The 16301-nt window shown below is 46.1% G+C and overlaps 1 protein-coding gene across 1 annotated transcript in view; it reads right to left on the bottom strand.

Moving 5' to 3' along the window:
* The window catches only part of ME1 (malic enzyme 1, NADP(+)-dependent, cytosolic), a gene marked incomplete at its 5' end in the record, with an annotated part of 142150 nt that overhangs the window by 101724 nt on the left and 24125 nt on the right, over positions 1-16301 (bottom strand). The window contains one exon of the mRNA XM_015420899.1: positions 11497-11600. Within this exon, the coding sequence (XP_015276385.1) occupies positions 11497-11600 (104 nt within the window). The remainder of the gene's footprint in view (positions 1-11496; positions 11601-16301) is intronic.

Below are 16301 nucleotides of genomic sequence, written 5' to 3'. Positions count from 1 at the left end.
CATACTCAGGGCCAAAACTTCCATACCAAAACATATGCATCAGGAAGTCAAATATAGGATGGATGATACATAGGCTTGCCAGCCCCCAAGTCCAGGTGGGGAATCCCCCAGTTTCAGGGGCTTCTCCCCAATGTGGACCAGCTGGCCGGTGGAGGAAACCTAAACAGGGACACCTCTAAACAGGGACATCACCATGCAACATCCCCCGACGCAATGATCATGTCAGGTACATTGTGCGGGGACGTTCTGGTATTTTGCCAAACTCCATGGTTTGAAGGCGAAAAAAAATTTCACCTAAATACCAGAGTGTCCCCAACACAAAGCCATTACCTCCAGGTGACGTAATTATGTCAGGGATGTCACACGACATCCCTGCCCACCCCTGGAAAGCCCCCCAAATCCCCCCGCCAGAGCAACAAGGGGACCTGGCAACCCTAATGATACACCAAACTAAGACGATTACTTATCACTTACCTGGTCAATGTATACAAAATAAGGCTGTCCTTGAAAAAGAGCAGTTTCTGTCAGAGTTCTCTCAGCCCCACCTACCTCACAGGGTGTCTGTTGTGGGGAGGGGAAGAGAAAGGAGTTTGTAAGCTGCTCTGAGACACCTTTGGGTAGTGAAGGGTGGGGTATAAATCCAATCTCCTCCTCCTCTACAGACATCAACCATCAGGGCCCACAGCAGAGCTGCAGTCTACCAGCAGGGCCCATGCTAGTCAAAAAAAGGATCACTTCCATCAGGGGTCATTTCCTGCAGGAGCGCACAGGAGTGGAGCTCCGGCAGTAAAGAGCCCAGGGGGCGGGCACATGCAACAAGCCCCCCCCTGCTCCCAGCAGCCCTCAGTCAAAGCAAGAAGCAGCCAGGTAAGTTGCAGAGCTCCCCCTGGCCCCCCGCCCAAAACAGTCCAATGGCACCTTTAAGACCAAGTTTTATTCAGGTACAAGCTCTCCCTCTCTGCAAGGACAGATCTGCACGTCCCCCCCCCAATAGCTAGCAATCCAAAACAGTCCAGTGGAGCCTGAGCAGTGGGTGTTGCCTTCTGACACACTTCCAGTGATATCAGGGGGTGTGGCATATACAAATAAGTTATGCTAATTAGTTATGCTAATGAGCTCCTGCACCTCTTTTTCTACGAAATGACCCCTGACTTCCATCTATTTTGTTGTACAGGCTGCTGTGATATAACATTAACAAAGACAATTTTTGATCACAGGTACAGAAGTTATACTATAGCAATGCAGTATTTAAATGTTCTGTTTTTCAAAAATCCTCTCTGTCTCCAAGGAGCTTTGGCCAGTATACATTGTTATCCCCTACCAATTTTACCCCAACACCCGTCCTGTGAAGTAGGTTGCAAGAATTCAGCGTCTGCATTCTCAGCCCAGTAAGCTTTGAGTGGGGATCTGAATCTGGGTCTTTTGGTACTAGGGTTGCCAAGTCCTACCTTCGTAATAGCGGGGGGAGTCCCGGATGTCCCCAGGAGTCTCCTGGCACATGAAGCACTCGCGCCACGATCACGTCACTTAGAAGTGATGCAATCACATCGGGCACATTGGGGGCGGGGCCACAATCATTTGAGGGAAAACTATAGAGTTTTCACTCGGATTATAGAGAGTCCCCCCGCAATGTGCCCGACGCATTTGCATCACCTCCAGGTAATGTGTTCATGCCAGGTGTGTCACACGCTTTGGGGGGTAGGGTCCCCCACAGCGGCCCAATCCCCGCTGGCAGGGAACGGGCCTCTTGGGCAGGGGTTTCCACGCCCCCTGGGGGGACTTGGCAACCCTATTTGGTACCTATTCCAACACTCTGGTTATTATTCCACAGAACCTCTCCAGTCTCTCTGATCAGTTTTTGAAAAGATTATTTTTGTTTTTCCAGACTGATTCGCTTTGCCAAGTATTTCCATATGCCCTCAAATCATAATTACTTACTTCCTTACTGAAAGCTGTCTAGATGTTTTTTTAAAGAACTAGGTAGCACTCATTTTCAAAGGCAACTAAAAGTTGATAAAATTGGCAATAAAGAGTGAATAAATGTGAAGTTATAATCCACCAGTGATGAAATAAATGTAGGCAATTTATTCTGTGGTTATTTCCAAAGACCAAAAACTAAGTGAGTGTCATTTTAAGCGAAATATGATATTTCTCTCTTGTGCACAGCAATGGCAAAGTAATATTGTGTGAGAGACAAAGTTATAATTGAATTTCCCTCTGGTAGGGCTAATGAAATGATAGCAGTAGAAATTACTCTGATTGTTAAGTGGAATCCTGGATTACAAATGAAGAAAATGGAATTGATACAAAATATCTCTTCCTCATCATTGAACCAAAATTATTTTTAAATAAGAATTCAAGTCAACCATGTCACCTTCTAGTTCTCATGCTGCCTTAACAGCAATTCCACACTAAGTTATCAATAAGCTACTCATGAATATACTTACTGAAAGGAGAAGACATGCACATGACTCAAAGCTGAAATCATGCTATAATCTCTTACCTGCTGAGGGTGGCACTACCTGGGCTTCTGTAATTGCTCCCCACCCCCTTTTGTGGGAATTCCATTCTCTCTTCCCTAGTCAGCCTTAACCATGATTCAGCATTTGAGAAGTAATCTTTGTTAATGATAGCTGAGTTCCCTCTAGAGTTCAGAAACCTGCTTCAAAGCCTAGTTTCAAATCCCAGTAAAGATGTGAATCTTGTAGATCACTCATGAGGGAAGTACATCTGTACTTTGCACATGTAATTATGTGATTTAGACATTTTGAAGGATTTTTTATTCAAAATGTAGATCTTTTAATGTTAACTAGTTTATTATTACGGAATCAGAAGACTTTATTCATGATAGGGATACAGCATGAAGGCCCTGGTCTGGATAACCTCGGCTATCCCAATCTTGTCAGATCTCAGAATCTAAGCAGGGTTGGCCCTGGCTAGTATTTGGACGGGAGACCTCCAAGAAATACCAGGGTCATGACGTGGAGGCAGACAATGACAAACCCCCTCTGAACATTTCTTGCCTTGAAAACCCCATATGGTCACCGTAACTCAGCTGTGACTTGATGGCACTTTCCACCACCACTGCAGCATGAGGGCCTTATATGGACTAGGTTTAGAGATAGCGTCACTGTGGATAAGGGGCCTGTCAGTCTCCCTGAAGAAAATGGCTGCTTTGGAGGGATTAGGGCTGCCAAATCCCCCCGGGGGGCGGATTTCCCCCTGCTTTGGAGGCCCGATTTCCGCTGCGGCGGAATCGGGCCCTGGGGGGAACTCCACCCCCCGAAGATGCGCCACCAGAGGTGACACAGGATGTACAGCACGTTGACGCAGCCACATCACTCACGTTGGGGGCTGAAACCATATGGTTTCCCCCCGACGATCTGGGCCACGCCCCCAACGTGCCCTACGTCCTGCGTCACTTCCGGTGACGTTCTGGCGGCGCACGCATGCATCCGCTGCCAGCTCCCAGACCGAGCAAATGCTCCCCGCCGGTGAGTAAATAAGATTTGGCAACCCTAGGAGGGATCGACTATGGCACAATGCCCCACTGAGGTCTCTCCTCTCCCCAAACCCTGCCCCCAGGCTCCACCCCCAAAATCTCCAGGAATTCCCCAACCTGGACCTGGCAACCCTAACTGTGGATGTCAAAGTATCAGATAAACAGATTGTATCGTGTAGCAGGCATAACCACAGTTCATTTTCCAGCACTTCAGATCTAATTTTTTTTTACCGTTCTGCATAAATCACAGCAATTATAAATTCAGAAGCAGAGACTAACATGTGGTTTTCTAAGAAATGTCACTAATGTTACTGATGCCAGTACTACCAGGGAATAAATTAGTCAAGTAATTAAATTCTCCTTGCATTCCAGAAATGGCTGCCTTTTCTCAGCCTAGCAATTCTTCAGCGTATCTATTAGAAGAAATCTCAACATCATTGCTAGGACTGCCACAAGAGTGAATTTAAATCAGCCTGGTACATACTCCCTTTCCTAACCAGCTTATAAAGCTAATCCTTACCCATCTTATATCACTGTGTATTTAAACAAACTATAATGTGCAAAACTAATGAACTAGATCCAAAGTACGGCAAACAGAATGGACATAAATCTAGGTGGGCAACATAACACCAGAGTCGCAGTTCAGTACTCTTAGAAGGATACTTTTACACATCTGTCTCCTGTTTTGACATATTTATTACTTCTTGGTTTTCCCCACCTTATTAAATCGAAACAAATGGTGACTGTTTGAAAGTAGCTTGTTATGGCTGTTTAGTCTTTGCATATGTCAAAACATTATTTATTTATTTATTTATTTATTATATTTATAATCCGCCCTCCCCGCAAGCGGGCTCAGGGCGGCTCACACTGCCTGGCTCAATGCCAGATTCATATATAACACATTTAAACTTAAAACACTATTAAAACATTTAAAAACATTTAAACAATCAACAGGTCCAGGATCCTTCCAGACCCTACTCGTCATGGCCCGCACACCAGTGTGTACAGGGGAGGGAAGGGCACTTGCCAGCCCACAACTGCAAAGCCTTAAGGCTCGTCATATGTTTCCCCCACCCTGAAGAGGCCCCCAACTGAGCCACCCTGACTGCAGAGTCCATAGGTACCCAGTTTTAGGGGGGGGACCCATAGCTGATATCTCAGGGTGCTTGCCAACTCAAAATCCCTCCAACCCGTGCTTTTCCCGCCACAGAGGAGGTTAGCCTTATATGCCCTGTGGATGAGGTCCTGATACTTTACCAATCCTGCATTTGTCCAACTGTTCCAATGCCATGGATTGGGTACCAGAGTCACCTCTTCCGCCAGCCATCCAGGCCACTCCCTCAGCCACCAAGACCAACCCAATTCCATTCTGTGATAAAGAGATACCCCCCACCAAGCTTGCCCACATCCTGATGAACCATGGGTAAAGGTGCCGCCCCCCACCCAGCCTTCCCCCTGTGGCTTGTCTGAGTTCCCCCTGACTTCTCCCCCTCCCCTGGCTGAATTGCTGTCGCCGCTGGGTGCCCTCTAGTAGTCCTGGCCCCTGGCCTCCGTCTCCTCCGGGGTGCTCTTGTCACAGGAGGATGCAGGGTGTGTGCCCCTGCATGTGCTGCAAACATGCTTAAACTTGCACTGCTTCCTTGAGCATGTCCCAGAGGCTTTGAAGCCCCACCAAACGAGATGGGGTGGGACCCCCTGTCTATCTCCCGCTTCCTTCCCAGCTCCCAAGGGCGAATGCGCCACCAGGTGCTCGCTGTCAGAGTACCTGCCCGAAATGGCCCTTGCGGGGCCCATGCATTGGAACCAGAGCTGTTGGTGATCCCAGTCCTCAGCAGTGAGGGGTCCAGGGCTGCTCAAGAGTGGAACCTCTCATCATACTGCAGCCAAGCAGTCCCTGAGTATTCCTTATAGGCCCTGTGGATGAGGTCCTGATACTTAATGCTGGACAGCGGCCTGGGTGGACCTGCATCATCACCCCCATGTAGATGGTGTAAGCCGAAAGCCAAATATCAAAGTTTTTGTCGCTCTGCATCCGCTTTATTTTCTCTAATTCCCTGGGGTCATTTCTTACACTTGCCCTCACCTCAACATCCCTAAAGAGGAGTGTGAACATATCCACATACTCACACCCCCCCAGGTCTTCGCTTTTGTGCCCGGCAGCAGGTGATCCCCTAGAGGAAGAGACCTCTCCATTTAGGTACAAGGCAGATCCGCTGCTGGGTTGTGTGGCCCCCCAGCTAACCTAGGTGGCCCCTCAGTGGCCAGGTTTGGGTTGGAAAATACCTGGAGACTTTGGAGGTGGTTCCAGGAGAGGGCGGTGTTTGGGGAGGGGCATGGTACGATGCCATAGAATCCATCCTTCAAAGCATCTATTTTCTCCAGGGGAGCTGATCTCTGTCAGCTGGAGATCAGTTGTAAAAGCGGGAGATCCCCAGGCCCCATCTGGAGACTGGCAACCCTATCCATGGAATGTATTCTCCTTCAGCTCACAGTCTGATTGTGCATGTCAAACTGGGTATATCTGTCTGCCAAACAGGTTTACTGTGAAATTCACAGCATTCCTATTCAGGATAAGCTTTATAAGGAGGTCATTAGGAAAGGCTTATGTATAAACATTTACATGGAACTTGTATATAAATTATAGCATGTGATGACTGCAGAGTTTTTGTTTTGTTTTGTTTGCTGTGGGTATATATGAACCCACTGTTTTTGAAACTGTTACTGGCCATGATTTCCTTCTTTATGCAGGTGTATCACATTTCTGCTCAGTAAAGAAAATCTACAGCCATCACACATTAAGATTTCCATATGGGTTCCTCTACAATTCCTGTATAAATAGTGATTATTATACACTAATTTTGCAACATACGAAATGGTTCTTATTTGCTGGGTCTGGCCATTATACATAATGAACAAGTTTCCAAGAACTGAGCAATGGAATTCACCATGATGGCTGTCTGATCCCATCCTGTTTTCCTTCAAGGTAAATTATTTTTAGCAGACATTTTCCTAATATAATAAGAACCACCATGTTTCCAGGGACATCTTGTTGCTATTCTATATAAGTACATTCACAACAAAACAACAGTATAAATATCAAGTTAAGCTCAGATAAAGGCTTTTTAGACAAAAAAAATACAACTACTGCAAGATGCTTGCTTTCCTGAACTAAAAAGGAATATAAGAATATGTTAAAGAAGAAAAAGGATCAGGCTGTTGAATCCTTATGTGGGAAAATAATTGCAGCTACCAAAACAAATGAGGTATGTCTCTCTGGCACCTAATTACCCCATTAATGAAACCCAGAGGGGCAACCATAGCCCCTATTCCAGCAGCTATCTGGGAAAACTACTTTGGAAATCTCCACAAGAAACATGATGCTGAACCCAACTTCGGGTTTGAGATCGACCTTCAGTAGCCACCACACTGGGAACCTGTAACCCATCGGGTGGTACTTGAACTTATCAAAGCACTAAAAACTAGAAGGAAAAAAATGAACTTGATGCCTTCCCTCCTGATAAGGTGAGTTGACATGCTGGCACCTATGTTTATGCTGGTATAACTCCTTCACAATTTATCAGTTTTGCTCTCCAGAACACAAATTGGTCTAAAGCAAGCAATAAAAGTCTTCATGACTTACTGCAGCAATAAACTCTTAGAGATTAATTACAATAAATCTAAACTCATGATACTTACAAAATCTAGGAAGCGAGTAAATAAAAGCTGGAAATTTGATGTACACTTAATGAAAGTGGTTAATGAATTCAGATACCTAGGGGATGTGTTTCAGTCCAGCCTATCTTGGTTCAAACACATTCAATTAGTCAAACAGAACACTGAACTAACTTTGTTAGCACTAAGAAAGTTTTTCTTCACCCAAGGTGCTTTATTTATTTATACTTATATTTATACCCCGCCCACCCTGTAAACAGGCTCTGGGCGGCTTACAAAAGACGGCAGAGTGTGCCGAATTAGCATAAAACCATAAAAAATAAAAACACTATAAAATATTCTTATCATTACAACAATACATTAAGGTGCTCGCAGTATTAAGATAGATGGTGTAAATTTAATATATACCAGCAATTCTGTGAGCATATAAAACGCTTATGTTGCCACATATTTATTTATTTTTAAAATGTATATCTCCCCCCCCCCTTCCCTAATGTGCTCATGGTGGGTAACATCAAGATATATAAAAATAAAAATCAATTACACAATGAACCTAAAAACAACTAAAACCAGAAACAGTTAATCCAGTTAAACAGTTAAAAGATGGTGAGCAATAATTCACACACACACACCCAGAAACTGGATAGATGATACTGGAGTCACCTCTACATAATCCCATGATTCCATAGGCAGATGATCTAGACTGCCTCTACACAGGGCAGTCTCTATATGGGCTCTGTACTGTTGCCCTGCAAGGCACGTGTAGTGCTCTTATGGACTCATAAATTCATAAGTGATAAAATTGGACTGTGCAATTAGTGTGCAAAAGGGACTGAACTGTGTGGTGACCCAAACTGATGCTAGCTGCAGGCACACGCCAGCAGAGGAAAAGCCTTCTCCTGAGATGATGTGCCAATGGTCCCTGAGGTTATCTGCCCTCTCTTACCCTCAGCGCAGCAGGAAAAGAGACCAGCTCCCCAGACACAGAGAACACACAGAAACTAATAACCATGTGCCATGGAAAAACGCCATATTCTGCAAAAGGGACTTAAAATCCTGAAGAGACTCCATGAGCAAAACCTTTCCTTCAACATGCAGTCAACCCCCACCCCACCCCTCTTCACCTTCACCAGACGATGTATTTAGGCTCCACAGCATAACAAAGGAGCCTCTGCCAGGAAGGGATTAGCTGGCTGACGCATCACTCAACTCATCAGCCAGACTGCCACAGCCCAGCTAAACTCATCAACTCATCAGCCAGAGTCATTAAAAGACAATACCTCTGAACTCAGCTATTGTTCTCCAAAGGTGCCACTGGTAAAGTGATTTGATTCAACATTGCCCAACACTGCCCCATCCTCCTGCAACCAGTTTTTTAAGGAAACTTCCAGGGGACGGATCAGGGAGGGGGGATGATCCAGGGGGATGTCACAAGGGAGGTGGCCAGTGAAGCCCAGCTCCAAGCCCCAAAATGGCATAAAAGAGCTGCCCTCCCCCTGTGCGCGCTCTCTCTCTCTCTCTCTCTCTCTCTCTCTCTCTCTCTCTCTCTCTCTCTCTATCTATCTATCTATCTATCTATCTATCTATCTATCTATCTATCTCCATACCTAAGCCCCTGCCCCATCCTGCTGACTCTCGGTGTAGCGCTGCCCAGAGTCACGTGTTCTGCTGGTTCAGAATACGACCCTTATTCCCTTATAGTCTTCCCATTTTTCCGGTGGATTGCTTTATCACGCTGAGGACAGGTAAATATTACCCCTCAACGAAACATCCTGTTCATGCGAATGTCGCTATCCCTTTCTCTCTAATTTTCCTATGTCTGAATAAGTGTATGTGTGCTTGTGTTTTATTGTATGTTTGAAATATTCTTCAGTAAAGAACCCATTTCTCTAAAGAATTGGTTTCTGCGTTTATTCTTGGTTTTACTGGAAAGGTGGGACTTCTGTATACATAGGCTTGTGTCCCTTAGTTGCCAATTGCTCATTAAATATTATAATTCCCCACAATTATTAATAACTAAAGCAATTTGGCTAACAGAACAGGGATGCCAGCTAGTTGGGTGTCCACCGCCTCAACTAAAGACCTGGTGGAACAACTCTGTTTTGCAGGCCCTGCGGAACTGTAGTAAGTTCTGCAAGGCCCTGATCTCAAGTGGGAGCATGTTCCACCAGTAGGGTTGCCAGGTCCCCCAGGGGGGGCGGGGAAACCCCCACTCGATGGGTCCGTTATCTGCCAGCCTGGATCAGGCCACCGGGGGGAACGTACCACCCCCAAAGTGCCGGAGATATGCCCGGCGTGATGACATCACCCGCAGGTGACGTCATCGCGTCGGGCATGTTGCAGGGGGATGCTCTATCATTCAAGGGAAAACTCTATGGTTTTACCTCGAATTATAGTGGTCCCGCCCCCAACTTGCCCAACGCGATGATGTCACTTCCGGGTGACATCATCACAGTGTGTGTGCTTTGGGCTAGAACTTCCCCCACTAAAGCTACGGTAGGACTTGGCAACCCTATCCACCAAGTAGGTGCCAGGACAGAGAAGGCCAGGGGCCTAGCTGAGGCTAAGTGGGCATCCTTAAGACCAGGGACAAGCAGTAAATGTTGATTAGTGGAGTGCAAAGCTCTCCAGGACGTATATGAGGAGAGGTGGTCCCTTAGATATGCAGGTCCCAGGCCGCTCAGGGCTTTAAAGGTTAATACCAACACCTTGAAATGGATCTGGTACTCAATAGGTAGCCAGTGCAACTGGAGGAGTACTGGCTGAATACGCACCTGCAAAGGCATCATAGCCAGCAGGTGAGCTGCCACGTTTTGCACCAGCTGGAGTTTCTGGGTCAGGATCAAGGGCATGCCTGCATAGAGTGAATTACAGTAATCTAACCTGGAAGTGACCATTGCATAGGTCACTGTAGGCACCTTAGCCTGGGCGGAGAGATAAGGAGCAAACTGCCTGATCTTCTGAAGACGATAAAAGGCAGACCTGGCAGTGGTGGTGACCTGGGCCTCCACAGAAAGTCAGGCATGCAGGGCATATGCTTTATGGTTCACCGATTTGGTTTTCAGGCCCAGTGAAACTACTCAACAAGATTCAGACATGTTTTTTGGTAAAATCCTTGCTCTACCTTTGCGTATACCATCTTCATCTGTACAGCTTGAAATGGGCCTTCCAAATATCTCAACCTTGATATGGAAAGCCATTATCCGTTTCAAATTTAGACTACTTAATGCTGAAGACCTCACTGTTTTCACTCGATTAGCAACCCATGAGTGCTGCTGGTCTTTGTGGAACAGAACTGTGGATTACAAAATCACTCAAAAAGAGGCCTATGAACCTCAACAGACAAGAAAAGATGTCAGAAAGAGATGCTCCCCATTTTATGTGGGAATCATACACCGAGCTGAATTTGAAACTTTGCAATATCCTTGCACTCTGACAGTTTCCAAACCGAGGCGGTTATATATGATAGTGCACCGCAGCACATTGCCCACAGCTCAGATGAAGGGTCGTTTCCTTAGGACAACTCCAGAAGGGCACTTTTGCAACTGTCTTTTGTTGGTAGTTGATTTATTATCACATCATTGTCTACTGTCCAAAAGTTGCTGAAGTCAGGAAAGTGGCTTTCAAACACTTCAGATGTTCATAAATTAATATTATTTTTAAATAATTTTAAAGTAATTACAGCAAAACGTGCACAATTAATGTACCTAAATTCAGCTTTGTTGTTATTTCCTATTCCTAAATGTTCTTTGGTGTATGGCCTATGGCTATTAAGCCCGAATAAAGTAGAGGTATCCGTGAAAGGTAAAAGTATAGGTAAAGGTAAAGGTCTCCCTTGCTCGAAAGCCAGTCGAGTCCGACGCTAGGGTTGCGGTGCTCATCTCCGTTTCAAAGCCGAAGAGCCAGCGCTGTCCGAAGACGTTTCCGTGGTGATGTGGCCGGCATGACTAAACACCAAGGCGCACGGAACGCTGTTACCTTCCCACCGAAGTGGTACCTATTTATCTACTTGCAATTTCTTGCTTTCGAACTGCTAGGCTGGCAGGAGCTGGAACTAGAGACAGGAGCTCACCCCGTCTTGCGGCACCCGGGTCTTGAACTGCTGAACTACTGACCTTCCACAGCCTGCAGTTCAGCGTCTTAACCACTTGAGCCACCGCAGCTCCAAAAGTATAAGTATGCTATAAATAAATAAGCTCCATGTATCAACTGCATTTCATAAACTTTTAAAGAACTGAAATAAAAGACATATATCCTCCCAGCTGCTACACTTTTGTTCTACACTCTCATTCTACAGTGTAAATACAGTTATAAGCAGTTACCGGTTGGTCACAGCTTGCATAAATTCATCTAGAAGGTCGTCATAAGCTCGGCCTCTGATTCGTTTATGTTTCAGTCCAATATACAAAGGATCGTTCAGCAACACCTGTTAAATATGAAAAAAGTATAAAGTAGGATAAAGTGAACACATTATCATTTTGTCTCACTTAAGCTGGTTTATAATGTTTTTGGTTTGGCAACAGAACAGAGCATATAGGTGAAGATCACAATAAGCACAAACAGTATGAATTCAGAGTCTACGGGAGGACCACCTATCCTTGTAGGGGACGGAGAGCCTTGGACTCAGGATGAATATATGCATTGCTGCATTTATCCCTTGGGCCAAATATAAATCTAACAATAGGCTTCGGGCAGAAGCTGACCATTCCTCCAACCCAAACCTATTGTGAAAGATGGAGCACCATGAACTTGGAAGAGTGGACATGACATTTTTTTAAAACATGACATTTTAAACATGACATTTTAGACAAGAAGTTCATTCAGTTCATGTAGTACTAAAAATTGTAAGTCTTAATTCAAATTAATTTTGAAGTATGGTATGAAGTTGTTCTGTTATAAAAATACATTTCTAGACCTCATAGAATACCTCCTAATATATTTTTTTTAAAAAAAAATGGAACACACATTATGGGAGAATATAGTAGGTTCATACTATATTTGTAACAGAGTTGCTATTCAAATCATATTTTGTTTTATAAAGTTATACAGAATGAAGCATGAATCTCATGAATTCATTTTTCATGACCTTAGTTTAACAACTCTCAAAGAATGTTAAACAGAGATCCAGATTATAGATATTATAACTACTCCCATTAACCCATACAAAATGAGATATTGCATTCTCAGGTACATTGCTACTTAGAGGTTCAATCTAACAGAAAACACAAAATGTATAGGAAGTCATGAATGAAGTCAGTTCCAGACACAATGGAGGAAATTTGGCTGCTGGCAATTGTCTCTATGACGTCATTTTATGGAAGGGTTAATATTTTCTTCTTGTCCATTCCCACCTTCAGAATCAACCCTCCCATGCAATGACAGTGATGGGAAACAGAAAGACAGGTACAATAGAGATTGCAGACCCCCAGGTAGATAAGGTTTAAAGGCTCCCCTCCCACTGTGCCTTGGATCTAATGATGCAATTCTAACCGAATGGTAGAGGATGGAAGGACTCTTTGCTGATCCTCTCCTCCTGCTGAAGATTCCCAGTTTGCCCCCTACACTGCTCCTTTGGGTCCAAGAAAGCTGCAGTAAGAGGGGGAAGCAGGGAAGTTGCCTTCCTCTACTGCAACTCTGCTCATGCTGCTTAGGACCCAAGCCATTGGGCTTTCAAGGAAAAGAAAGAGGAATAGTAGAGGAAGGGATAATGAAGTGCCCCCTGCAAATCCTTGCAGGTCCCCCACTTGTACTTAGGGAATAGGGTCCGCCAAATCTCCCCCAGCCCCCCCATGGCAACGGCAGTGAGGCCTCAGCTCGGCCTGCAAAGCCTCCCCTCTCCCCCAGCGGCAGCAATGCCTGGCCAGCCCGCCAAGCTTTCCCTCCCCGCATGGTGACTGCCCCAAATCTGCAGGAAAATCTCCGTGCCCCCCAGGTGCCCTCGATGTGTGGATTTAGATATCCGCATGCAGGGGGCGCCTTCGCTATTAGATATATAGATTTATGGAACTTAAATACTGTAGCGATGCACAGGTAGCAGGCTAGTTGTTAATATAAGAAGGTTTTGAATCAAGTAACGTGGCTGCGTCACCTCTGGTGACGCAGCTTCGGGGGCGGGGTTCCCCCCGAGCCCCGATTCCGGCAGGGCGGGAATCGGGGGCTCCGAAGCGGGGGGTTACCCGCCCCCCGGGCACATTTGGCAAGCCTATACCAGGCTACTACACAACAAAACTAAATACGCACCTACACCCACACATGAACATATATGTTAGTGTGAAGCATATCTTTCTTCCTTTCTCTTAATTAGTTTGTGTTCTGTCATCAGTACACGATGCCTGGCTCAAGCAAAACATTTTCATCTGTGAGCCTTCCACGGGCTTGTCTCTAATAAATGTGCCTGTCAAGAGCTAAAGCTACAGCCAGCAGCAGCTAGTTTTTCAGAATTAGACTTATGCTTAGCACAAAGACCCTCTATCTGTTGCTATTGTTTAAAGCAGAATAACAGAAAATATATGGTGCTGTGAACTCAAACATGCAAACAGTTTGGCCAACAAATCTTGACAGAGGTAACCATAGCCAAGTATTGTCAAAATATTCTTCCCCCTCTGAACTGATATGTGCTATTTGTAAAAAAGCAGTTTTGAGGAATAGGATAGTTGGAAGTGTTTTAACAGCCACCAGAATTTGAAAGTAAATCCATTGTCTCTTTGTCACAAAGGAGAAAATAATCTCTCTGAATTTGAGTGATATTTCATGAGTTTACAAGAACCCCTGAGCTCTGATACACAGATCTCATGCTAAGAACATTAGACAGATTGTTTGCCAGCTTTCCTCAGCATCTCATATTCCTTAAAATTACAATTCCCAGTGTAGGAGTAAGGCTGTCTTAATGTAGGTCAAACAGCAGCTACCAAAAAATTCAAGTGTCAACACTCTAGACATGCAGACAACAACAAAATAAGCTGCACCAGCGGGGGGATTTGGGGTGCATTCCAGGATGTTCCCCAATGCAATGATGTCACTTCTGGTGACCGAGAAGTGACGTCATTGCATAGGAAACATTGTGAAGGACACTCTGGTTTGAGGGCAAAACTCTATGGTTTTAGGCCAATTTTACCATAGAGTTTTGCCCTCAAACCAGAGCATCCCATGCAACATCCCCAACATGATGACATCACTTCCGCTGAAATGTGGCTGTTTGCGGGCAGAGGTTTCCCCACTGGCCAGCAGTGGGCTGAAGCCCCGAAAATCAGGGGGAACCCTCACCAGGACCTGGGGACTGGCAAACCAAGCAAGTCATATACTGGGTGGATCACAACTTGAGTAACAGGCTACATGAAGCATCATTTTTTAAAATATGCTTTCTTTTTTTACCCAAGGAGCTTCCCAACAGCACAACCAAAATCATTCAGTTGGGCCACCAGCCTCAGATCCAACCAAGACCATAACAAAGTGAATATCAATAAATAATGGTTAAAATTGTGTCATGTTTACTTTTATTCTTATGTATTTTACTTAGATGTACTTTAAAGATGGCAGATGAGAACATATCACTTAGGTGGGAAATTTAGATACAGCATCTGAGAGATTTAGGTAAATAACATCGTGACAGCCTTATACAGTAAATCGCATTCAACTTTTCAATATTGTCAGTACAGAATTAAGGGCATTTGATTTTGGCCAGATCCTAATGACTGCACAGCACCCAGCAGGATTTTACACCCTAGACTCTTACTGTAGAGAGTGTCAGGCTCTCATGGCAGCGGGTCACACAGCCCAGGACTGGCTTGTTCTCCAGCCTCCTTTCTGCCACTGCCTAGGATGAGCCTCAGAAGGTGGAGGGGATTCAGCCTCACCCTGGCCCCTCTCTCTAGCTGCCCTTCTCCTCTCCCTACAAGCCACAGGAGAGATCTGGATCTTACTCCCTGGCCTACCCTTACAGTGCTTTTTAAAGAGTTGCCTGGAGGCAGGTTAGGACCGGACTTTGTCAACCTCAACATCCGAGAGGACAGGGCCCAGGCAGGACAGGGCCCAGTACCAATGGCTCCTCGCCTAGGGCCTCTGTGCCTTCTGCCCTGACCTCCCTCTTGTTTGCCTCAAAAGGACGTGATGTTTGGCCCATGGGGACTCTCACCCATCCACCCCCACATATGACTGTTCCAGCCACACCTCCCTTGGGTGTGGCTGCTACTGTGGTCTCTGCTCCCTCCTGCGCTGTCTGGAGGATTCCTGTCCTTCGTGGACTGCTGAGTCACTTCCTGCAGCTTGTGGCTGGCCTGCTTTGCTGCTACTGGCTGCCAAGGCATTTGTGGAGCCAATGACTGTGGAGCCAGGGCTCCCAGCTCTAGATAAATACCATGCCTAAAAGCAATTAGAACTTGGTATTTACCCCTAAATGGCTATGACCATTCCAACTTATCCATCAAACTGGGGGTTTACCCATGTTGAATACTGAAGTAAATTCTCTGAAAGTAGGTGTTATGTAGTGGGTGGTCGCCCGTACAAACGATAGACTCCGTGGTGGTGCATAGCACGCTTTATTCAGTACACAACAAGAAGAAGGAACAAACGGCCGGCAGGCCAACTATATACAAACCTGGGGACACCCCCCTGGTCACCATTGGTGGGTTTGAATCTCCCGCCATGGTTCCCATTGGTTCCCCAGTGTAGGGCTAGGATCCTAGTCCCCATTGTTGTCCAGGACTGAAGCTCAGGTGTGTGTGCTGACCTCAGGTGGCGGTCAGTGGACACAACATCCCTCCCCCCATAGTCCGAACCCTCCCCTATGAAACATAGTCTTTAAGGTACGCTGGGGGCCGTCGCACCCTCGCGGATCGTCTGGGGGCCGGAGCTGGGGCCTCCGGGGTTCGGACCTCCGGGGCAGAAGTCTGAGGTGGTGCTGGGACCTCTGCGGCTACTGATTCGGGCTCTGGGGACCCCGCATCCGCTGCCGGGGGCTGGTTATCCTGGTGTGAGTCCTCTGGTGCGGGCAGGGTTTGTTCTGGACCCTCGTTAGGACCCTCTTCTAGCTCTGCCCGCTGCTCCGGTACCTCTGCTGGCATGTGATCAGGCAGCATTCGCCGCCGGAGCTGGTCGATGTGCCGCCTGAGGACCTGGCCGCACTCTGTGG

The sequence above is a fragment of the Gekko japonicus genome, unplaced genomic scaffold, assembly GCF_001447785.1.
Source record: "Gekko japonicus isolate JY-2015 unplaced genomic scaffold, Gekko_japonicus_V1.1 scaffold2587, whole genome shotgun sequence".
Taxonomy (NCBI): domain Eukaryota; kingdom Metazoa; phylum Chordata; class Lepidosauria; order Squamata; family Gekkonidae; genus Gekko; species Gekko japonicus.
Note: the sequence above shows the minus strand (reverse complement) of the source record. Positions and strands in the feature narration are given on the sequence as shown.